General features: G+C 53.0%; 1 protein-coding gene across 1 annotated transcript in view; it reads right to left on the bottom strand.

The window, feature by feature from the left end:
* Positions 1 to 6: 6 nt before the first annotated feature.
* Positions 7 to 23,905, bottom strand: part of LOC117410019 (protein piccolo-like) — a 30,646-nt gene continuing 6,747 nt past the window's right edge. Inside the window, exons 2-5 of the mRNA XM_059020831.1 lie at positions 13,687 to 13,852; positions 9,318 to 11,302; positions 3,614 to 6,094; positions 7 to 371 (exon numbers count right to left, since the gene is read on the bottom strand). Coding sequence (XP_058876814.1) covers positions 4,112 to 6,094; positions 9,318 to 11,302; positions 13,687 to 13,810 — 4,092 coding nt within the window. The 5' untranslated portion in view covers positions 13,811 to 13,852 and the 3' untranslated portion in view covers positions 7 to 371; positions 3,614 to 4,111. The remainder of the gene's footprint in view (positions 372 to 3,613; positions 6,095 to 9,317; positions 11,303 to 13,686; positions 13,853 to 23,905) is intronic.

The raw sequence follows: 23,905 nt of genomic DNA, 5'->3' as shown, positions 1-23,905 counted from the left end.
ACGTTTTCTCCTCTCTCTCTCTCTCTCTCTCTCTCTCTCTCCTGGTGACTGGCTCACCTTTTCCTGTCTGTTTCGTTCTCCCCTCCTTCAACTTCCTCTTTCTCTCTCCTCCCTCTCTCTCTCTCTCAGCTCAGCTGAAGACTACACTAGCCTGTATTTCTCTTTCATTGCCTGTGTTTACGTTTCTCTCTTACTCCCTCCTCGTTTCTCTCGCTCCCTCCTTCCCCACACCTTGAACTGTCGCCGCTCAGGAATTCCACACCCAGACTCTGCAGGGCTGGGCAATCCCGATCCTGGGGGGGTGAGATTCCACTCCTGGTCTTCTCGTTGTACCGGTTTAACCTGGAGTGGAATATAACATACCTCCAGGGCTGTGATTGGAGAGAGAGAGAAGAGAAGAGAAGAGAGAGAGAAGAGAAGAGAGGGGAGAGGGGGGGAAGAGAGGGAGAGGAGAGGGAGAGGAGAGGGAGAGAGGGAAAGAGAGACAGAGAAAAGGAGAGGAGAGAGGAGAGGAGAGAGGAGAGGAGAGAGAGAGGGAGAGAGGAGGAAGAGAGGGAGAGGAGAGGGAGAGGAGAGGGAGTGAGGGAAAGGGAGACAGAGAAAAGGAGAGGAGAGAGGAGGGAGAGAGAGGAGGAGAGAGAGGGGAGAGGAGGGAGGAGAGAGAGAGGAGAGAGAGGGGAGAGGGGAGAGAGGAGAGGAGAGGAGAGAGAGAGGCGAAAGAGAGAAGAGGGAGAGAGAGAGGAGAGGAGTGAGAGAGAAGGAAGAGAGGAGGGAGAGGGAGGAGGGAGAGAGAGGGGGTGTGAGAGGGAGAGGAGGAAGAGAGAGAGGAGAGAAGGAGTAAGAAAGAGAGAGAAAGGAGTAAGAAAAAGAGAGAGGGGAGAGGAGAGAGAGAGAGCGAGAGAGAGGAGAGAGAGAGAGAGGGAGAGGGAGGAGAGAGAGAGAGAGAGAGAGAGAGAGAGAGAGAGAGAGAGAGAGAGAGAGAGAGAGAGAGAGTTGCACTTTGTCCTGCAGAGCAGTAAATTCCCCCAAAGGCAAGTCCTACAGAATGAAGCCGCGCCTCTCTCACTGAATCATTCCTGATCACTCATTAACTTGTACTGAGGCTCCTCCTGTCTGCACTGTGCACTGTACTGACTGCTAATGCCATGCCAATAACGCACCTTCAAATCTGAATGTGAGAGAGAAGGGAGGGGGAGAGAAGAGAGGGGGAGAGAGAGAGAGAGAGGGGGGAGGGAGGAGAGAGAGGGAGGGAGAGAGAGAGGAGAGAGAGGGAGGGGGAGAGAAGAGAGGGGGAGAAGGAGGGGCGAGAGAGAGGGAGGGAGAAAGGAGAGAGAGGGAGGGAGGAGAGAGAGGGAGGGAGAGAGGAGAGAGAGGGAGGGGGAGAGGAGAGAGAGGGGGGGAGAGGAGGGAGGGAGGAGAGAGGGGGGAGGGAGAGAGGAGGGAGGGAGGAGAGAGGGGGAGGGAGAGAGAGAGGAGAGAGGAGAGGAGAGAGAGGGAGGGGGAGAGAAGAGAGGGGGAGAAGGAGGGCGAGAGAGAGGGAGGGAGAAAGGAGAGAGAGGGAGGGAGGAGAGAGAGGGAGGGAGAGAGGAGAGAGAGGGAGGGGGAGAGGAGAGAGGGGGGGAGAGGAGGGAGGGAGGAGAGAGGGGGGGAGGGGAGAGAGGAGGGAGGGAGGAGAGAGGGGGGGAGGGAGAGAGGAGGGAGGGAGGAGAGAGGGGGAGGGAGAGAGAGAGGAGAGAGAGGGAGGGGGAGAGAAGAGAGGGGGGAGAAGGGAGAGCGAGAGAGAGGGAGGGAGAAAGGAGAGAGAGGGAGGGAGGAGAGAGAGGGAGGGAGAGAGGAGAGAGAGGGGGAGGGGGAGAGGAGAGAGGGGGGGGAGAGGAGGGAGGGAGGAGAGAGGGGGGGAGGGAGAGAGGAGGGAGGGAGGAGAGAGGGGGGAGGGAGAGAGGAAGGAGAGAGGGGGGAGGGAGAGAGGAGAGAGGAAGGAGAGAGGGGGGAGGGAGAGAGGAGGGAGGGAGGAGAGAGAGGGAGGGAGAGAGAGAGGAGAGAGAGGGAGGGGGAGAGAAGAGAGGGGGAGAAGGAGAGCGAGAGAGAGGGAGGGAGAAAGGAGAGAGAGGGAGGGAGGAGAGAGAGGAGAGAGAGGGAGGGGGAGAGGAGAGCGGGGGGGGAGAGGAGGGAGGGAGGAGAGAGGGGGGGGAGAGAGGAGGGAGGGAGGAGAGAGGGGGGGAGGAGAGAGGAAGGAGAGAGGGGGGAGGGAGAGAGGAGGGAGGGAGGAGAGAGGGGGAGGGAGAGAGGAGGGAGAGGAGAGAGAGAGAGGGGGAGAGAGAGAGAGAGAGAGAGAGAGGGAGGGAGGGAGGGAGAGAGAGAGAGAGAGAGGGATGGGAGGGAGGAGAGAGGGGGACAGAGAGAGGGAGAGAGAGAGGGAGGGAGGCCGGCTCTCTTTCGTACAGCGGGGACCGGTGCTATGCTTCAGAGCGGGAGGTCCCGGGTTCGCGTCCCACCTGGGAGAACTCCGCCCCCTGCTGGCGGGAACCGCGAGGTTCGCCCATTAGCACAGCGAAGCGATTTCCACAGCGGTCTGAGTTCAGAACTACCAGTGAAATCTGGACCCCGTGTATCACGATGTTTTCTGGCTGTTGCTAGCACTTTGTTTAAGGGGAACACAACACCACAGATCCCAAATCCATCAGAGGCTAGCGACACGTCATCGAGACCCAGGAGAACCCCCCCTCCCCCCCCCCCCCCCCCCGAGAAATGAAATTCAGACGTGTTACTGGGGGAGAGTAAGCTATATTAAGAGATTAAAAGAAGAGAAAATCGAACAGGAGACGATGGCTGGATACATACAGCTCTGGAGAAAAGTGCTGCATCTTCATCATCATCATCATCGACCTACAAAACCAACTAATTCTGCTTCACAAAGTCAGCAGTGTGGAGTAGCGGTCAGGGGCTCTGGACTCTTGACCGGAGGGTCGTGGGTTCAATCCCAGGTGGGGGACGCTGCTGCTGTACCCTTGAGCAAGGTACTTTACCTAGATTGCTCCAGTAAAAACCCAACTGTATAAATGGGGAATTGTATGTAAAAATAATGTGATATCTTGTAACAATTGTAAGTCGCCCTGGATAAGGACGTCTGCTAAGAAATAAATAATAATAAATAAATAACAATCTTGAATTGAATTTGAGATATCTTGAATTGACTTCCTGTCTCGTTTGAGATATCTTGAAATGGGATAAAAGTGTCTGCTGAATGACTGAATAACAATAATAAACTAATACAGACCCCAAGAAGAAGGGATTATATTGTAGCGTCAAACTGAACAGGATTGTGGGGCTCTGTCTGTCTGTCTGTCTGTCTGTCTGCAGCTTTAATGAAACTAAACTCTTTTCAGAATGTAGTAAACTAACACAGACCCCAAGAAGAAGGGATTATATTGTAGCGTCAAACTGAACAGGATTGTGGGGCTCTGTCTGTCTGTCTGTCTGTCTGTCTGTCTGTCTGCAGCTTCAATGAAACTAAACTCTTTTCAGAATGTAGTAAACTAACACAGACCCCAATATGTACAGTATATGACATTCAAATAAAATAAAAGATTGAATGAAAAAATACCGTCCTCACCTCTGTGTCGCTTCCGCGAGGAACTTCAACCTCGCTCGTTTCAAGCAGGTCTGGAGTCGTTTTCTTGGGGGGCCCTTTCTGAGCCCCCAGTTCCCTGAGATTCCCGTTTGGGACGTTTCCCTTCCATAAGAACTGAGATGAGAGGGAGGGGTGGAACCTGTCCCAAATTCAACAGGGGCGTCAGGAGGTTCGTTCTGGGTTTTAGTATCAAGTCCCCCTTTCAATTCCGACGCGGGACGTTTCTCCTTTATAAGGGGCTGTTGGGGTACAAGGCAGGCACCGCTCCCAAATTCGGGGAGGGCAGCTGGTTTCGGTTCCATTGTCGGGTTCCGATCCAGTCTCAGAATTACCCTCGGAACTTTGTCCCCTTTCCGGCAACTGAGGTCCTGTCTGGCAGAGGGACCCCCCATCCCCTGGTAAATGGGCGCTGGGTAGGGTTTGAATCATTTCGGGTTCGCTCTGCGCCCGTGTTTGAATCCGGTATCGGGCAGCTGTTCTCTAAAACCGGGGTGACTGGGGTGACCGTTTCCTGTTTGGCACATCGTGTCTCCCCTCTTCTTCCTCCCCCGCTGAAGAAGATGCAACATCTACAGCAGAGATATCTGAAGAAGGTCTCCCATGAAGGGTTCCAGAACTAGAGTCTAGAACACTAGAACCGTCTGCATTTCTCCCCGGAGAGCTTTTACATTCGAAACCCTGAGCTGGTTCTGGACTTAAGAGACCATTGGTGTCGGTTCTGTTGAGTTCTAGACCCCCGTCTAGAAGGAGTTGATCTAGACTTCTCTCTCCTGTGTGGGAAGTGGACTGTGTTCTAGGTCGATCTTCCTGGTCTTTCTCTCTGTCGTCTTGGTTCTCCGGCAGTGTGCTAGGTTCTAGGTCACCATATGGAGGTTCTAGGTTTCCTCCAATCATTCTAATTTCTGGCCAGGAATCCAAACTGGCATTCAGAGAGTCCAAAAGGATTGATGATGGGGTTCTAGATTTAGGTTCTGGTTCTAGAGTGCAGTCTACAAGGTCTAGGTTACTGTGTTCTGTTCTGAAATCTGATTCTGGTATCAGGAGATTGGTCTGTTCAGGTTCTTTAGTGGAAGTACATGATTCGGTTCTAGACTCGCTCTCTGTTCCTATGCCGCTGTCTGAGAAAATATCTAGGGCTCTAGATTCTGGTTTAGAACACTTTGCTCCTTCTAGAAGACTGAAGCCTTCTATGGTCGATTTGGCTTCAGGTTCTGAAATATCTATAAGTTCCATCGTCCCACGAGAAGGCACCGTTCCAGAGTCTCTCTCAGGTTCTAGATCCCATTGAATCAAAAGATCTAGGTTTTGAACAGCTGTGGCGATACTAGCTTCTTTCTGAATGTCTGGATTGTGATCTAGACTATTTCCAGCAGGGAAAGCAATAGGAGCAGTGCTAGATTCTGTCTCAGGTTCTAGACCCCCACCAGAAAGATGTAAAAGATCCAGGATCCAGGGGTCAGATTTCGATTTTGTGTTGGAATATCCCGTTCTAGATGCCGCGCCAATCTCCAGAGCGCCCCCTGAAAGATCTAGGAGACAACCTTCTGTCCCTGAAAGAAACGTTGTTCTAGGTTCCCCTCCAGATTCTGGTTCTGTGGACCCAGTTCTAGATCTAGTTCCGGGATTCAGGGTTACCTCGGGGGTGTCCAGCCCTCGCAGCCACCCCTCCAACTGCAAGACTTCTGTCAGCTCGGAACGTTCGGGTCTAGACTCAACCTGGGGCAGTTCCGGGTTTGCACGAGGTTCCTGTGAGGGTTTAGTCTCTACCTCAAACAGCCCCCCAAATACCTTCTCTCCCGAAGTCGGGAACTTCGTAACGGGACTAGGCAACAGCTTAGAACCCCCCTCTTCCAGAACACCAGCGCTTCCCTGTCTCTTCTCTAAGCCGTGTCCTCTAGAAATGCCAACCGGCGTCTGCAACAAATCCGGACTTGTCATCAGTAGCGCTCTAGAACCATCGTCTTCCAGAATCTCTCCTGCCTCCCCCTGTCCTGCTCTCAGCTTCCGGGCTTCAGAAACGTCGCCCGAATCCTGACTCCTTACAAGCTGCTGTCTGGAATCCGCCTCCAGAAAACACGTCTGCTTTCCCCGATCTCCGGCGTCTTCCGTGTCGACGATCCCTTCCAGATCTTCAGCCCCGGAGTCGGGCGTCTGGCTTTCCAGCTCCTCCTCTGAGACCGCAGCCCCCCGCTCCTCGGCGACCCGGAACTCCTGCGCGAACGGATCCCGACCCTCGGATTCAGTCAAGGAGCTTCTCCTGCCTTCGGAACCTCCTGGAACCGGAGAGCGTTTTTTCGGTTCCGGTTCTGGACTGCGCGTCTCCGGGGGGTTCCCAACGCTGGGGAATCTCTCCCCGGAGACGCTGCTGCCCGGCGTGCCGGTGTGATCCGCGTTGGGATCGGAGTTTTCCGGGATTCCTTTTACAGTCGACGGAGGAGCATCCGGGAGAGAGCCTTCAGAGACCTGGAAAATTGAAATAGTTTAGATTTTAGTGTTTTTTTTTTTTTAATTTATTTTATTTGATATTTAAAATGTTTATTTATTTATTTATTATTTTGGATGTACGCAAAAGATTTACATTATTAAATATATATATATATTTTAATTTCAGGACGTTTCTGACAAAATCCTTTCTTCAGTTGTGTAGAAAAAAAGTCATTTTTTTACCTCCTTTCAAATGTATTCATTCATTCATTCATACATATATATATATATATATATATATATATATATATATATATATATATATATATATATATATATATATATAATAGGTTATAGTTTTTATTATACATTATAGTCCTTATTTATATATATTATTAGTTTATTTATCAGACGCCTTTATCCAAGGTTTACAGAGACTAGGGTGTGTGAACTATGCATCAGCTGCAGAGTCACTTACAATTACGTCTCACCCGAAAGACGGAGCACAAGGAGGTTAAGTGACTTGCTCAGAGTCACACAATGAGTCAGTGGCTGAGATGGGATTTGAACCGGGGACCTCCTGGTTACAAGCCCTTTTCTTTAACCACTGGACCACACAGCCTCCTCAATAAAACCTTTCTTTAAAAATTTTCTTTAAAATCCTCATTTAAAAACACTCTTTAAAATCCTCATTTAAATGCATGAAACTCAGAGGCACTGACAACAAAATGTGAAACAGTTCACGGGGGTGTAGACTTTCTATAGGCACTGAATACAACAGAATACATATCAGGGATGCATTCACAGAATACAATAACCAGTCATGTAGAGGCAATTCTGTAAACTATACTGAGCATCAAATGAAACGTATCACTCTTTGAGCATCAAAAGAAACACTTCTATCTGGATAAAATTCACTAGACGTGACTGAAAAACAACAGACTCTGTTTCAGAGCAGGTACAGTGATGTTTTATTGTACTGATTAACAATTGACGTCACGAAGATGCTGCAGAATGATCTGTGGATCTGGGGCAGGTGTTGTGACTCTTGGTCTCCCAGTTGGTGGCGCTGTCCTTGACAGAGCGTGTCTGGTTATACCGTCTCGTCAGGTTTGAAATCGCTGGCTGTGAGCCCCCAAGACGGCGAGCCGCGGCACGCTGCCCTCGTCCAGCCTCCAGCACGCCGATCCCACGAAGGAGACGCTCTCTCGACAGACGCGGCGTGTCGGGGGTTTATCTGTGATTTCTCTCTATTGCTTTTATTGAAGCTTGCAATTAAACAGCAAGTATGTCATGACCTTAATATTTTCTAAACTAAATGTGTTATAATAGTGACACGTTTCTTTCGATGCTCTGTATATGGCAGCAGTGTGGAGTAGTGGTTAGGGCTCTGGACTCTTGACCGGAGGGTCGTGGGTTCAATCCCAGGTGGGGGGACACTGCTGCTGTACCCTTGAGCAAGGTACTTTACCTAGATTGCTCCAGTAAAAACCCAACTGTATAAATGGGTAATTGTATGTAAAAATAATGTGATATCTTGTAACAATTGTGAGTCGCCCTGGATAAGGGCGTCTGCTAAGAAATAAATAATAATAATAATAATAATAATAATAATAATAATAATAATAATAATAATAATATAGATACACTGTATATGATTTTTAAAGAGGCTTGCAGCTCACAGAATAATCTTCAAGTCTTCACAGCGCTGACTTTTCACTTCAGAGTTCAACGCGCTTGTGAAAGAAAGAACGAGAGAAAAGCAAAAAGAAAGAAACAGAAAAAGAGTGAGAGAAAGAGGGGAAGAAAAGGAAAGAGTGAGTGAAAGTGAGTGAAAGAAAGAGAAAGAAGATATCAGAGAAAGAAAAGGAAAGAAAGAGGAGTGAAAGTGAGTGAAAGAAAGAGAAAGAAGATATCAGAGAAAGAAAAGGAAAGAAAGAGGAGTGAAAGTGAGTGAAAGAAAGAGAGAAAGAAGAGGGGAAGAAAAGGAGAGTGAGTGAAAGTGAAAGAAAGAGAGAAAGAAAGAAAGAATGAAAAAAGAAAGATAGTAGAGAAAGAAAAGGAAAGAAAGAGTGAGTGAAATAAAGAAAGAGAAAGAAAGAAGATAGTAGAGAAAGAGGAAAGAGTGAAAGAAAAGAGAAAGAAAAGAGAGAGTGAGTGAAAGGAAGAAAGAAAAAGAAAGAGTGAAAGAAAGAAAGAAAGGAGATAGTAGAGAAAGAAAAGGAAAGAAAGAGAGTGAAAGAGAAAGAGTGAAAGAAAGAAAGAAGGAAAGAATGAATGGAGATATCAGAGAAAGAAAAGGAAAGAGGAGTGAAAGAGAGTGAAAGAAAGAGAGAAAGAAGAGGGGAAGAAAAGGAGAGTGAGTGAAAGTGAAAGAAAGAGAGAAAGAATGAAAAAAGAAAGAAGATAGTTGAGAAAGAAAGGGAAAAAAAGAGTGAGTGAAATAAAGAAAGAGAAAGAAAGAAGATAGTAGAGAAAGAGGAAAGAGAGTGAAAGAAGAGAGAGAAAAGAGAGTGAGTGAAAGGAAGAAAGAAAGAAAGAAAGAGTGAAAGAAAGAAAGAAAGGAGATAGTAGAGAAAGAAAAGGAAAGAGAGTGAAAGAGAAAGAGTGAAAGAAAGAAGGAAAGAAAGAAAGGAGATAGTAGAGAAAGAAAAGGAGTGTGTGAAAGAAAGAATGAATGAAGATATCAGAGAAAGAAAAGGAAAGAGTGTGAAAGAAAGAAAGAAAGAAAGAAAGAAAGAAAGAAGAGAAAGACAGGTCTGTATGTTAGTCTGTAAAGGATGATGCCCCCTTTTACCACAAGATGTCACTGCAGACCTCAACATGGAGAGTGAAACTCAGGGGACCCAATAATCACAACGTCTGTACATGCAACTCTAGCCCTGGCACTTCACTCCCATAAACACACGACTGATATACAGACTGGCTGATCTAGAACTGAAGAGCAGCTCCTGAACTCACAGTCAGAGCAACACAGACTGAGCAAAAACAATGTAATACAGCCCAGCCCAGCGCATTGCAGTTAAAGAACTACAGCTCCCAGCATCCCTCACCATTGCCGCGGGTGCAGAGGCATGCTGGGAGCTGTAGTCCTAGCCAGGGCTGTACCGATTCACAATACAATAACTATGGCAGCGCAGCTAGAACTGAAGAGCAGCTCCTGAACTCACAGTCAAAGCAACACAGACTGAGCAACAAAATAATAAATATTTAAATCTAGTTTAAATATATCGTAAAAAAATAATAATTGAGATAGATTTACCTGCATATCTTGTTCCTGAATTTGATCCAGATCCTCGGATAATCTGGGATGGCTGGCGGAATCAGAGAGGCTTGCAAGCAGACTGAAATCAGAACTCCGAACGAGATCATCAGATTTTGATTCTGAATTCCCATCAACACCAGTTATCAGAATTGGACTGGGATCTCCAAGATCTACTGGTTTCAGACTTGAATCTGGAATTAAACCACCAGGAACTGGACTGGAGATAAAATCAGCAGGATTTTGAATTGAATCACCGAGATCTGATTCTGGACCTGATTTTTCAGCAGAATAATCACAGATCTGATTTGGTTTCGAATCGTCAATATATTGCTGAAGGCTTGACTGTTCAGTAGAACTTGAAATCGAACAATCTACAATTTGATTTATTTTGAAATCATTGAGACTTGAATCTGAAACGAAATCAGCAGCCATTGGACTTGGAGTGAAATCAGAAGGACTTTGATTTTGAATGAAATCACTGAGATTTGATTTCAGGCCCGAATCTTCAGCAGGAGGTGACATCGAACAAGTGGTAACTAGATTCGGTCTCGAATCGCAAAGATTTGATTCTGAATTGAAATCCCCAGGACTTTGATTTTGATGTGAATCGGATTTCCGACTTGAATTTTCAGCAGAACCCGGAACGGAATCATTGGGGGAATCTGGAACTGATCTCGAATCTCCTGGACTTGAATCAGCAGGAGCAGAACTTGATTTCAAAACCGAATTCTCAGCAGAAATCGAATCGTCAATATCAACCGATCCCGAATCGCCAAGACCGGAATTTGACCCGACGAGATTCCCGCTCGAACTGTCATCTTTCCTCAAACCCGTTCCGGACTCTTCCTCCAGTCTCGAAGCCTCCTTCCCCATCCCAGCCTGTCCCAATATGGGATTCTCTCCTGGCCCGGTCGGTGACCCCAAACCTCCTCTCTGGCTCCCCCTATTCATAAAGGAGTATTGGGGAGCTCCCTTAAAAAACCCGGGGCTCCCCGGGGCTTCCCAAACTCTCCGCTGAAACGCGGAGTCGCATCCCGGCTCCCGGACCTCCATCGCCTTCCCTCTGAGCTTTCGCATCTTAGATTCCTCGATCTCAGCCAGGACTTGGTCGACGGTCGTCCCAGGAAACCTCTTGGGATCGTTCCCGATCCGGACCTGCTTGACGTGGAAGAGTTTCCGGGCGGGAGCGGCGTGCTCCGACCGGCAATCGGGACCGGGTTCCGGTGCGGGACCGAGAACCGCTTTTGCAGAACTCGGCCGGGTTTCTCGAGATCTTCCGGCTTTCAAATCCTCCTCGCCGGATTCAGCTTCCCGTTCCGGCGTTTCCGTCGCTCGCTCGTTTCGGGGTCCGGTTTGGATTTGTCGCGAGTCTGAGACTTTCAAACCCTCCGCGGGCGGTTCAGCCTCCACATTTTCGCCGCTCGGGACTTCTGCCTTCCTCTCGGAACCCGGATTTTCCGGTCTCGGGAGACTTTTCCCAAAGGGATCGATTTCTGGATCTAGAACATCATTTCCTGACAAATTCCCGTCTGGGGACCGTCCTGAGTTACTTGCAGTGGAACTGAATGGAGTAACAGTTCTAATAACATTATTATTATTATTATTATTATTATTATTATTATTATTAAGATTCTTCAGAGAGGCTGGTTTTGAAGTGGGGACCGGGGGAGTCAGTTTTGGGGTCCCCTGGCTCTGCGCTTGCCTGGGGAATCCTATCCGGACGCTGTTGGGGTTCGCTGGTTTCCCGTACGGTCTGGGACCAGCCAGGCAATGCATCCTGTGGGCGGAAGGCAGCTCGGGGGCCCCCGGTGCATTGTGGGATGGTATCTTGCTCTGGGAGGACCGGCGGGGGGGCTCAGTAGCCTGGGGGTTCGGGGGTGCCCCCCCGCCCGTCGTCTCGCCGCTTCGTTTCGGGGCGACGAGGAGGTGAGCCGGTTTGGGGGAGATTTTGGGTTTGGGAGGCAGCTGAGGTTTTGAGGCTCCTGTTTAACAGAGAAAAAATAAATGAAATTTTTTCATGGTTGTGAAAGAAAGAACGAGAGAAAAGCAAAAAGAAAGAAACAGAAAAAGAGTGAGAGAAAGAAGAGGGGAAGAAAAGGAAAGAGTGTGTGAAAGTGAGAGTGAAAGAAAGAGAGAAAGAAGAGGGGAAGAAAAGGAGAGAGTGAAAGTGAAAGAAAGAAAGAAAGAATGAAAAAAGAAAGATAGTTGAGAAAGAAAAGGAAAGAAAGAGTGAGTGAAATAAAGAAAGAGAAAGAAAGAAGATAGTAGAGAAAGAGAGAGTGAAAGAAAGAAAGAAGGAAAGAAAGAAAGAATGAAGATATCAGAGAAAGAAAAGGAAAGAAAGAGGAGTGAAAGTGAGAGTGAAAGAAAGAGAGAAAGAAGAGGGGAAGAAAAGGAGAGAGTGAACTAAAGAGAGAAAGAATGAAAAAAGAAAGAAGATAGTAGAGAAAGAGGAAAGAGAGTGAAAGAAAGAGAAAGAAAAGAGAGAGAGTGAAAGAAAGAAAGAAAGGAGATAGTAGAGAAAGAAAAGGAAAGAAAGAGAGTGAAAGAGAAAGAGTGAAAGAAAGAAAGAAGGAAAGAAAGGAGAGAAAGACAGGTCTGTATGTTAGTCTGTAAAGGATGATGAAAAAAATAAATGACATTTTTTCACGGTTTTGCAGGTTTTGTAACTATCTGTAAACTTCACAACTCTCAACTATACTGGACTATAAATACATTATTATTTTATTATTTGTTTATTTAGCAGACGCCTTTATCCAAGGCGACTTACAGAGACTAGGGTGTGTGAACTATGCATCAGCTGCAGAGTCACTTACAACTACGTCTCACCCGAAAGACGGAGCACAAGGAGGTGAAGTGACTTGCTCAGGGTCACACAATGAGTCAGTGGCTGAGGTGGGATTTGAACCGGGGACCTCCTGGTTACAAGCCCTTTTCTTTAACCACTGGACCACACAGCCTCCTAATCATCATCATCATCATAATAATAATAATAATAATAATAATAATAATAAGTGTGGTTTGGTGTCTTATTTCTTGATTATTGGTTAAAAAGGAGGGGAGAGAAAATGAGAAAGAGAGAAGGGAGAGGAAGAAAGAAAAAGAAAGAAAGGATGAAAAAAGGGGAGAGCAGGAGAGAGAAGGGAAAGGGAGAGAGAGAGAAGAGAAAAGAAATGGAGAGAGTGGAGAAAGGGGGAGAGAAGAGATGGGAGAGAAGACAGGAGAGAGTGGAGAAAGGAAGAGAGAAGAAAGGGAGAGGGAAGAGACAGGAGAGTGGAGAAGGGAAGAGAGAAAGAAGATGGAGAGAAAAGAAGGGGAGAGAGAAGAGGAAGGGAGAGAGGGAGAGTAGAGAAAGGGAGAGAAGAGAAATTGGGAGAAAAGAGAAGGGTGAGGGAAGAGAAAGGGAGAGAGAGAAGAGAAAGAGAAGAGAAAGGGAGAGAGAGAAGAGGAAGGGAGAGGAGAAAGAAGAGAAAGGGAGAGAGAAAAGGGAGAGAAGAGTGAGAGAAAAGAAAGGGAGAGAAGAGAAAGAGAGGGAAGAGACAGGAGAGTGGAGAAGGGAAGAGAGAAAGAAGACGGAGAGAAAAGAAGGGGAGAGAGAAGAGGAAGGGAGAGAGGGAGAGAGAAGAGGGAGAGAGAAGAGTGAGAAAAGAAAGGGAGAGAAGAGAGAGGGAAGAGACGGGAGAGAACAGACAGGAGAGAGTAAAAAAAAGTCTGTTCTAAAAGTATGCTTGTGTATTGTGTTGTAGGTTTCGCAATACTTGCTCTCCTTGTCATGCCAAAAAGCATTTTGAACTTGAACTTGAGTAGAGAAAGAGAGAGGGCGCCCCCTCACTCCATTCAGGCACAACAGGGGAACTGCAACTTATTATATTGTGAATATGAAGAGGGAAAGAGGGGGAAGAGAGAGGAGAGAAAAAGAGGAGAGGAGAAGAGGGGATAGAGAGAGAACAGACAGAGGAAGGAGAGAGACAGAGAGGAGAGGAGGGGATAGAGAGAATACAGATACAGAGGATGGAGAGAGAGAGAGAGGGAGGGAGAAAGAGAGAGAGAGAGGAGGAAGGAAATGAGAGAGAGAGAGAGGAGGAAGGAAATGAGAGAGGGAGAGAGGAGGAAGCGAGAGGGAGAGAGAGGAGGAAGACAGAGGAAGGGAGAGAGGAGGAAGAGAGAGAGGGAGAGAGGAGGAAGGAAATGAAAGAGGGAGAGAGGGAAGGAAGAGAGAGGGAGAGAGGAGGAAGATGGAGGAAGGGAGAAAGGAGGAAGAGAGAGAAGGAAGGAAGGAAATGAAAGAGGGAGAGAGAGAGAGGAGGGGAAGAGAGAGGAGGGAGAGAGAGAGAGAAGCTGAATCAGAATGGTAGGTTTGGCTCACCGGTTTGAAGTTCTTCGTTTCTGACGGACGTGGAGTCTGGAGAGACTGGTATCGGCTGGTCCCCAGCATGCGAGGCTCTACCCAATGAGGAGACACCTGACACAGGCTCCGCCCCCAACTCCATGTTAGCTCCTCCCCCTCCGTCTCTCGCAACCCAGAAAGAGTTCTGAAAATCAAAAACAAAATAACCTGGAGGCAGCGCCCCTTTAAAGGGAGGGGCAGTGATGACGTGTGACGGGGTTCACAACGCCCGTGTGTGTTCTATTAACATGGATAATTATTACTAATAGAGAGAAAGAGATGAAGAGGAGAGAGAGAGAGGGAGATATAGGAGAGAGAACAATGGAAAGAAAGAGATGAAGAGGAGAGAGAGAAAGATGAAGGGAGAGAGAAAGAGGGAGAGAGATGAAGGAGAGAGAACGATGAAGGGAGAGAGAGGGAGAGGGAGAGAGATGAAGTAGAGAGAACGATGAAGGGAGATAGATAAAGGGAGAGAGAAAGAGATGAAGAGGAGAGAGAGGGAGATGGAGAGGGAGAGAGAGAGAGAAAGGTGATTATTATTATTATTATTATTATTATTATTATTATTATTATTATTATTATTATTTAAATGCACAGTTCAGTTTATAATAAAAACACAGCGTTTTGTGATTGTTATTTCTACAGCGTGGATGGGGTTGAAATTCTCCATCCAGGCCAAACTTGTGCAGAATGTGACCGGATTGATTAATTTATTGCAAATTTGGAGACGGGGGGGGGGGGGGGTCGCAGTTATAAATACACACAGCTGTGGCTGAGCCAGGTGGGACGAGAGTGGAGAGAGAAACGGAGATATAGAGGGATTTGCAAAGAGTGAAAAACTACTGCTAGCTGCCTGGCTGCCCGGTCGCTGTGCTGGCTGCCCGGTCGCTGTGCTAGCTGCCCGGTCACTGTGCTAGCTGCCTGGTCGCTGTGCTGGCTGCCTGGTCGCTGTGCTGGCTGCCCGGTCCCTGTGCTAGCTGCCCGGTCACTGTGCTAGCTGCCTGGTCGCTGTGCTGGCTGCCTGGTCGCTGTGCTGGCTGCCTGGTCGCTGTGCTGGCTGCCTGGTCACTGTGCTAGCTGCCTGGCTGCCTGGTCACTGTGCTAGCTGCCTGGCTGCCTGGTCGCTGTGCTAGCTGCCTGGTCACTGTGCTGGCTGCCTGGTCGCTGTGCTGGCTGCCTGGTCGCTGTGCTGGCTGCCTGGTCGCTGTGCTGGCTGCCTGACTGCCTGGTCGCTGTGCTGGCTGCCTGACTGCCTGGTCGCTGTGCTAGCTGCCTGGTCACTGTGCTGGCTGCCTGGTCGCTGTGCTGGCTGCCTGGTCACTGTGCTGGCTGCCTGGTCACTGTGCTGGCTGCCTGGTCACTGTGCTAGCTGCCTGGTCACTGTGCTAGCTGCCTGGTCACTGTGCTGGCTGCCTGGTCGCTGTGCTAGCTGCCTGGTCACTGTGCTAGCTGCCTGGTCACTGTGCTGGCTGCCTGGTCGCTGTGCTGACTGCCTGGTCGCTGTGCTGGCTGCCTGGTCGCTGTGCTAGCTGCCTGGTCACTGTGCTAGCTGCCTGGTCACTGTGCTGGCTGCCTGGTCGCTGTGCTGGCTGCCTGGTCGCTGTGCTGGCTGCCTGGTCGCTGTGCTGGCTGCCTGGTCGCTGTGCTGGCTGCCTGACTGCCTGGTCGCTGTGCTGGCTGCCTGGTCGCTGTGCTGGCTGCCTGGTCGCTGTGCCGGCTGCCTGGCTGCCTGGTCGCTGTGCTAGCTGCCTGGTCACTGTGCTAGCTGCCTGGTCGCTGTGCTGGCTGCCTGGTCGCTGTGCTGGCTGCCTGGTCGCTGTGCTGGCTGCCTGACTGCCTGGTCGCTGTGCTAGCTGCCTGGTCGCTGTGCCGGCTGCCTGGTCGCTGTGCCGGCTGCCTGGTCGCTGTGCTGGCTGCCTGGTCGCTGTGCTGGCTGCCTGGTCGCTGTGCTGGCTGCCTGACTGCCTGGTCGCTGTGCTGGCTGCCTGGTCGCTGTGCTGGCTGCCTGGTCGCTGTGCTAGCTGCCTGGCTGCCTGGTCGCTGTGCTAGCTGCCTGGCTGCCTGGTCGCTGTGCTGGCTGCCTGGTCGCTGTGCTGGCTGCCTGGTCGCTGTGCTGGCTGCCTGACTGCCTGGTCGCTGTGCTGGCTGCCTGGTCGCTGTGCTGGCTGCCTGGCTGCCTGGTCGCTGTGCTAGCTGCCTGGTCACTGTGCTAGCTGCCTGGTCGCTGTGCTGGCTGCCTGGTCGCTGTGCTGGCTGCCTGGTCGCTGTGCTGGCTGCCTGGCTGCCTGGTCGCTGTGCTGGCTGCCCGGTCGCTGTGCTGGCTGCCCGGTCGCTGTGCTAGCTGCCCGGTCGCTGTGCTGGCTGCCCGGTCGCTGTGCTGGCTGCCCGGTCGCTGTGCTGGCTGCCCGGTCGCTGTGCTGGCTGCCCGGTCGCTGTGCTGGCTGCCCGGTCGCTGTGCTGGCTGCCTGGTCGCTGTGCTGGCTGCCTGGTCGCTGTGCTGGCTGCCTGGTCGCTGTGCTAGCTGCCTGGTCGCTGTGCTGGCTGCCTGGCTGCCCGGTCGCTGTGCTGGCTGCCTGGCTGCCCGGTCGCTGTGCTGGCTGCCTGGTCGCTGTGCTGGCTGCCTGGTCGCTGTGCTAGCTGCCTGGTCACTGTGCTGGCTGCCTGGCTGCCCGGTCGCTGTGCTGGCTGCCCGGTCGCTGTGCTGGCTGCCCGGTCGCTGTGCTAGCTGCCCGGTCGCTGTGCTGGCTGCCCGGTCGCTGTGCTGGCTGCCTGGTCGCTGTGCTGGCTGCCTGGTCGCTGTGCTGGCTGCCTGGTCGCTGTGCTGGCTGCCTGGTCGCTGTGCTGGCTGCCTGGCTGCCCGGTCACTGTGCTGGCTGCCCGGTCACTGTGCTGGCTGCCCGGTCGCTGTGCTGGCTGCCCGGTCGCTGTGCTGGCTGCCCGGTCCCTGTGCTGGCTGCCCGGTCGCTGTGCTGGCTGCCCGGTCGCTGTGCTGGCTGCCCGGTCGCTGTGCTGGCTGCCTGGTCGCTGTGCTGGCTGCCTGGCTGCCTGGTCGCTGTGCTGGCTGCCTGGTCGCTGTGCTGGCTGCCTGGTCGCTGTGCTGGCTGCCTGGTCGCCTGGTCGCTGTGCTAGCTGCCTGGTCACTGTGCTGGCTGCCTGACTGCCTGGTCGCTGTGCTGGCTGCCTGGTCGCTGTGCTGGCTGCCTGGTCACTGTGCTGGCTGCCTGGCTGCCTGGTCGCTGTGCTAGCTGCCTGGTCACTGTGCTGGCTGCCTGGTCGCTGTGCTGGCTGCCTGGTCGCTGTGCTGGCTGCCTGGTCGCTGTGCTGGCTGCCTGGCTGCCTGGTCGCTGTGCTAGCTGCCTGGTCACTGTGCTGGCTGCCTGACTGCCTGGTCGCTGTGCTGGCTGCCTGGTCGCTGTGCTGGCTGCCTGGTCACTGTGCTGGCTGCCTGGCTGCCTGGTCGCTGTGCTAGCTGCCTGGTCACTGTGCTGGCTGCCTGGTCGCTGTGCTGGCTGCCTGGTCGCTGTGCTGGCTGCCTGGCTGCCTGGTCGCTGTGCTAGCTGCCTGGTCGCTGTGCTGGCTGCCTGGTCGCTGTGCTGGCTGCCTGGTCGCTGTGCTGGCTGCCTGGTCGCTGTGCTGGCTGCCTGGTCGCTGTGCTAGCTGTCTGGCTGCCTGGTCGCTGTGCCGGCTGCCTGGTCGCTGTGCCGGCTGCCTGGCTGCCTGGTCGCTGTGCCGGCTGCCTGGTCGCTGTGCTGGCTGCCTGGTCGCTGTGCTGGCTGCCTGGTCCCTGTGCTAGCTGTCTGGCTGCCTGGTCGCTGTGCCGGCTGCCTTGTCGCTGTGCCGGCTGCCTGGCTGCCTGGTCGCTGTGCCGGCTGCCTGGTCGCTGTGCTGGCTGCCTGGTCGCTGTGCTGGCTGCCTGGTCGCTGTGCTGGCTGCCTGGTCGCTGTGCTGGCTGCCTGGTCGCTGTGCTAGCTGACTGGCTGCCCGGTCGCTGTGCTGGCTGCCTGGTCGCTGTGCTAGCTGCCTGGTCGCTGTGCTGGCTGCCTGGTCGCTGTGCTGGCTGCCTGGTCGCTGTGCTGGCTGACTGGCTGCCCGGTCGCTGTGCTGGCTGCCTGGTCGCTGTGCTGGCTGCCTGGTCACTGTGCTGGCTGCCTGGTCGCTGTGCTAGCTGCCTGGTCACTGTGCTAGCTGCCTGGCTGCCTGGTCGCTGTGCTAGCTGCCTGGTCGCTGTGCTAGCTGCCTGGTCACTGTGCTAGCTGCCTGGCTGCCCGGTCGCTGTGCTGGCTGCCCGGTCGCTGTGCTGGCTGCCCGGTCGCTGTGCTGGCTGCCTGGTCGCTGTGCTGGCTGCCTGGTCGCTGTGCTAGCTGCCTGGTCACTGTGCTAGCTGCCTGGCTGCCTGGTCGCTGTGCTAGCTGCCTGGTCGCTGTGCTAGCTGCCTGGTCACTGTGCTAGCTGCCTGGCTGCCCGGTCGCTGTGCTGGCTGCCCGGTCGCTGTGCTGGCTGCCCGGTCGCTGTGCTGGCTGCCTGGTCGCTGTGCTGGCTGCCTGGTCGCTGTGCTGGCTGCCTGGTCGCTGTGCTGGCTGCCTGGTCGCTGTGCTGGCTGCCTGGTCGCTGTGCTGGCTGCCTGGTCGCTGTGCTGGCTGCCTGGTCGCTGTGCTGGCTGCCTGGTCGCTGTGCTGGCTGCCTGGCTGCCCGGTCACTGTGCTGGCTGCCCGGTCACTGTGCTGGCTGCCCGGTCGCTGTGCTGGCTGCCCGGTCACTGTGCTGGCTGCCCGGTCGCTGTGCTGGCTGCCCGGTCGCTGTGCTGGCTGCCCGGTCGCTGTGCTGGCTGCCCGGTCGCTGTGCTGGCTGCCTGGCTGCCCGGTCGCTGTGCTGGCTGCCTGGTCACTGTGCTGGCTGCCTGGCTGCCTGGTCGCTGTGCTGGCTGCCTGGTCGCTGTGCTGGCTGCCTGGTCGCTGTGCTGGCTGCCTGGTCGCCTGGTCGCTGTGCTAGCTGCCTGGTCACTGTGCTGGCTGCCTGACTGCCTGGTCGCTGTGCTGGCTGCCTGGTCGCTGTGCTGCCTGCCTGGTCACTGTGCTGGCTGCCTGGCTGCCTGGTCGCTGTGCTAGCTGCCTGGTCACTGTGCTGGCTGCCTGGTCGCTGTGCTGGCTGCCTGGTCGCTGTGCTGGCTGCCTGGCTGCCTGGTCGCTGTGCTAGCTGCCTGGTCACTGTGCTGGCTGCCTGACTGCCTGGTCGCTGTGCTGGCTGCCTGGTCGCTGTGCTGGCTGCCTGGTCACTGTGCTGGCTGCCTGGCTGCCTGGTCGCTGTGCTAGCTGCCTGGTCACTGTGCTGGCTGCCTGGTCGCTGTGCTGGCTGCCTGGTCGCTGTGCTGGCTGCCTGGCTGCCTGGTCGCTGTGCTGGCTGCCTGGTCGCTGTGCTGGCTGCCTGGTCGCTGTGCTGGCTGCCTGGTCGCTGTGCTGGCTGCCTGGTCGCTGTGCTGGCTGCCTGGTCACTGTGCTAGCTGTCTGGCTGCCTGGTCGCTGTGCTGGCTGCCTGGTCGCTGTGCCGGCTGCCTGGCTGCCTGGTCGCTGTGCTGGCTGCCTGGTCGCTGTGCTGGCTGCCTGGTCGCTGTGCTGGCTGCCTGGTCGCTGTGCTGGCTGACTGGCTGCCCGGTCGCTGTGCTGGCTGCCTGGTCGCTGTGCTAGCTGCCTGGTCGCTGTGCTGGCTGCCTGGTCGCTGTGCTGGCTGCCTGGTCGCTGTGCTAGCTGACTGGCTGCCCGGTCGCTGTGCTGGCTGCCTGGTCGCTGTGCTGGCTGCCTGGTCACTGTGCTAGCTGCCTGGTCGCTGTGCTAGCTGCCTGGTCACTGTGCTAGCTGCCTGGCTGCCTGGTCGCTGTGCTGGCTGCCTGGTCGCTGTGCTAGCTGCCTGGCTGCCCGGTCACTGTGCTGGCTGCCTGGTCGCTGTGCTGGCTGCCTGGTCGCTGTGCTGGCTGCCTGGTCGCTGTGCTAGCTGCCTGGTCGCTGTGCTGGCTGCCTGGTCGCTGTGCTGGCTGCCTGGTCGCTGTGCTGGCTGCCTGGCTGCCTGGTCGCTGTGCTGGCTGCCTGGTCGCTGTGCTGGCTGCCTGGTCACTGTGCTAGCTGCCTGGCTGCCTGGTCGCTGTGCTGGCTGCCTGGTCACTGTGCTAGCTGCCTGGTCACTGTGCTGGCTGCCTGGTCACTGTGCTGGCTGCCTGGCTGCCTGGTCGCTGTGCTGGCTGCCTGGTCACTGTGCTAGCTGCCTGGTCACTGTGCTGGCTGCCTGGTCACTGTGCTGGCTGCCTGGCTGCCTGGTCGCTGTGCTGGCTGCCTGGTCGCTGTGCTGGCTGCCTGGCTGCCTGGTCGCTGTGCCGGCTGCCTGGTCGCTGTGCTAGCTGCCTGGCTGCCTGGTCGCTGTGCTGGCTGCCTGGTCGCTGTGCTGGCTGCCTGGTCACTGTGCTGGCTGCCTGGTCACTGTGCTGGCTGCCTGGCTGCCTGGTCACTGTGCTGGCTGCCTGGTCACTGTGCTGGCTGCCTGGCTGCCTGGTCGCTGTGCTGGCTGCCTGGTCACTGTGCTAGCTGCCTGGTCACTGTGCTGGCTGCCTGGTCACTGTGCTGGCTGCCTGGCTGCCTGGTCGCTGTGCTGGCTGCCTGGTCGCTGTGCTGGCTGCCTGGCTGCCTGGTCGCTGTGCTAGCTGCCTGGTCACTGTGCTAGCTGCCTGGTCGCTGTGCTGGCTGCCTGGCTGCCTGGTCGCTGTGCTAGCTGCCTGGTCACTGTGCTGGCTGCCTGGTCGCTGTGCTGGCTGCCTGGTCACTGTGCTGGCTGCCTGGTCGCTGTGCTAGCTGCCTGGCTGCCTGGTCGCTGTTCCTGGCTGCCTGGTCGCTGTGTTTGTTTAGTGGTCTGTTTGCACAGCTTGTGTGTTTTGGCTCCGTGCCGTTGTGTTTTAGTGAAGGGTTTGGTTTTGTTCAGTGTTTGAACTCGCGCAGCAGTGCTTTCATTACCGCAGTCCTGAGTTACTTCTGCCAGCTCTGACGTCACCCTGTTCACATGATGTTAATGAAGCTGGCGTGCAAACTCCATGCCTCTTCACCCTTGTGTCTCCAACCCTCTCCCCCTTCCTTCTTCATTCCTCTCCATCCCCCTTTCTCTCCATTCCTCTTCACCCTTCCCTCTATATCCCTCCCCCTTCCCTCTATCCCTCTTCACCCATCCCTCTCCCTCCCTCTTCACCCATCCCTCTCCCTCTCCCTCTCCCTAATTTTAATTCTATGTTTTTATTGATATTTTATGATCCTTGTATTCAGCAGGAATCTTCATTTTGTTGTGTTTTATCTTATTGGATTTTAATGGATTTTAATTGGAATGATTAATAAAGGATCTCTCTCTCCCCTCCTCCCCCTTCTCTCTCTCTCTATTCCAACTCTCTCCTCTTTCTCTCCCCTGCTCTCTCTCTCTCTCACACACACACAGTCTCTTTGTTTATATTTATAACATGTAAATCTCTGATTTGAATATGGAAACCAGCTGAACCTGAATTACAAACCAACAACATCTACAAAAGAGAGAGAGAGAGAGAGAGCGCTGACCAGCTTTAAAATCCATTCTCTCACCTCTTATTAGCTTTATTAACATGATCACCGGCCCCTCCCTTTAAAGGAGCGCTGACCATCTTTAAAATCCATTCTCTCACCTCTTATTAGCTTTATTAACATGATCACCGACCCCTCCCTTTAAAGGAGCGCTGACCATCTTTAAAATCCATTCTCACCTCTTATTAGCTTTATTAACATGATCACCGGCCCCTCCCTTTAAAGGAGCGCTGACCATCTTTAAAATCCACTCTCTCGCCTCTTATTAGCTTTATTAACATGATCACCGGCCCCTCCCTTTAAAGGAGCGCTGACCATCTTTAAAATCCATCCTCTCACCTCTTATTAGCTTTATTAACATGATCACTGACCCCTCCCTTTAAAGGAGCCCTGACCATCTTTAAAATCCATTCTCTCACCTCTTATTAGCTTTATTAACATGATCACCGGCCCCTCCCTTTAAAGGAGCGCTGACCATCTTTAAAATCCATTCTCTCACCTCTTATTAGCTTTATTAACATGATCACTGGCCCCTCCCTTTAAAGGAGCGCTGACCATCTTTAAAATCCATTCTCTCACCTCTTATTAGCTTTATTAACATGATCACCGGCCCCTCCCTTTAAAGGAGCGCTGACCATCTTTAAAATCCATTCTCTCGCCTCTTATTAGCTTTATTAACATGATCACCGGCCCCTCCCTTTAAAGGAGCGCTGACCATCTTTAAAATCCATTCTCTCACCTCTTATTAGCTTTATTAACATGATCACTGGCCCCTCCCTTTAAAGGAGCGCTGACCATCTTTAAAATCCATTCTCTCACCTCTTATTAGCTTTATTAACATGATCACCGGCCCCTCCCTTTAAAGGAGCGCTGACCATCTTTAAAATCCATTCTCTCACCTCTTATTAGCTTTATTAACATGATCACCGGCCCCTCCCTTTAAAGGAGCACTGACCCAGGATTATTTAGAATAGAGGAGGGAGTGAGAGAGAGGGAGGGAGGGAGGGAGAAAGGGGTGGGGGGAGGGAGGGGGGGTGAGAGGGAGGGAGCTGGGGGCGGGGTATGGCACAGCAGCAGGGCACCAGTCCATGTGGTTATGAATTACTTCAGTCATTTTAAGAGAATCTCGCCAGAAAACAGAAAAGATTGTTTTAAAATCAGAAGCAGATGTTTGTTGTTCAAATATTTTTTTTTTCTTCTTGTTACTTGAAAACATTTCAAACTATGTTGAGTTTCTGAAGAGAGAGAGAGAGAGAGATGAAAGGGGAGAGAGAGAAAGATGAAGGAGAGAGGGAGATGGAGAGATGAAAGGGGAGAGAGAGAAAGATGAAGGAGAGAGAGGGAGATGGAGAGAGGGAGGGAGAGGAGGAAGAGAGAGGGAGAGAGAGAGAGGGAGGAGGAAGATGGAGGAAGGGAGAGAGAGGAGGAAGAGAGAGAGAGAGAGAGAAGGAAGGAAGGAAATCCCCAATTAAAAATCAGAAGCAGCCCCTCGTTCTCCCCCCGGGCACTCCGAGTCCCCCCCGGTCCCCACGCCGGCTCACAGAGTGCCCAGGGCGCTGGACTCCCCGAGACGCCTGAGCACAGAGAGGCGCTCTGTGTGTCCACACGCCCCCCCCAAACCCCAAACCTGGCGCTCCCGAACCCTCAGGATAGACAGCCTGGCTCGGACCCACCAGGAAATCTGGCATTTGGCAATTCTGCTTTCTGTACTGCAGCCCAAATATACACAGAGAGAGAGAGAGAGAAAGAGAGAGAGAGAGAGAGAGAGAAGAGAGAGAGGAGTAAAAGAGAGAGGGAGAGAGGAGGAAGAGAGAGGAGGATGAGGGAGGATGGGAGAGAGAGAGGATGGGGGAGAGAGGATGGGAGAGAGAGGAGGAAAGGAGAGAGGAAGAGAGAGAGGAGGAAGAGAAGGAAGGAAATGAAAGAGAGAGGGAGAGGGGAGGAAGAGAGGGAAAGAGAGGAGGAAGGGAGAGAGAGAAGAAGAGAGGATGAAAAGTGAGAGAAGGAGGAAGAGGGAGGAAGGGAGAGGGAGGAAGAGAGAGAGAAGGAACAGAGGAAGGGAGACAGGAGGAAGGTGAGAGGTGCTGGGCTGCAGTGTGGAAGGCAGCGGGGTTTGAGGAGCTCAGTGGTTAGGGTGCTGGGCTGCAGTGTGGAAGGCAGCGGGTTCGAGGAGCTCAGTGGTTAGGGTGCTGGGCTGCAGTGTGCAAGGCAGCAGGTTTGAGGAGCTCAGTGGTTAGGGTGCTGGGCTGCAGTGTGGAAGACAGTAGGTTTGAGGAGCTCAGTGGTTAGGGTGCTGGGCTGCAGTGTGGAAGGCAGCGGGTTTGAGGAGCTCAGTGGTTAGATAATGAAAGGGATAGATAGATATACAGTGACAGAGAGACAGACAGATAAATAAACTACACAGACAGCTCCCCTCCCCTCCCATTGGCTCAGCCTCTATTGACAGCCACACATTTACTCTCAGGAATGACATCACAGCTGGCTGTGCAAACGAAGCAGATGTCGTTCCCCCCCCCAGCCTGAGTTAATGTTTAAACTGCGAGCCGCGAGAAAGGAGCTCTTAAAGAGACAGCGACCTCACATTGGACTTTCTGGTCCAGCAGATAAAGAAAGGGTCT

The sequence above is a fragment of the Acipenser ruthenus genome, unplaced genomic scaffold (genome assembly GCF_902713425.1).
Source record: "Acipenser ruthenus unplaced genomic scaffold, fAciRut3.2 maternal haplotype, whole genome shotgun sequence".
In the NCBI taxonomy this organism is placed as follows: Eukaryota; Metazoa; Chordata; class Actinopteri; order Acipenseriformes; family Acipenseridae; genus Acipenser; species Acipenser ruthenus.
Note: the sequence above shows the minus strand (reverse complement) of the source record. Positions and strands in the feature narration are given on the sequence as shown.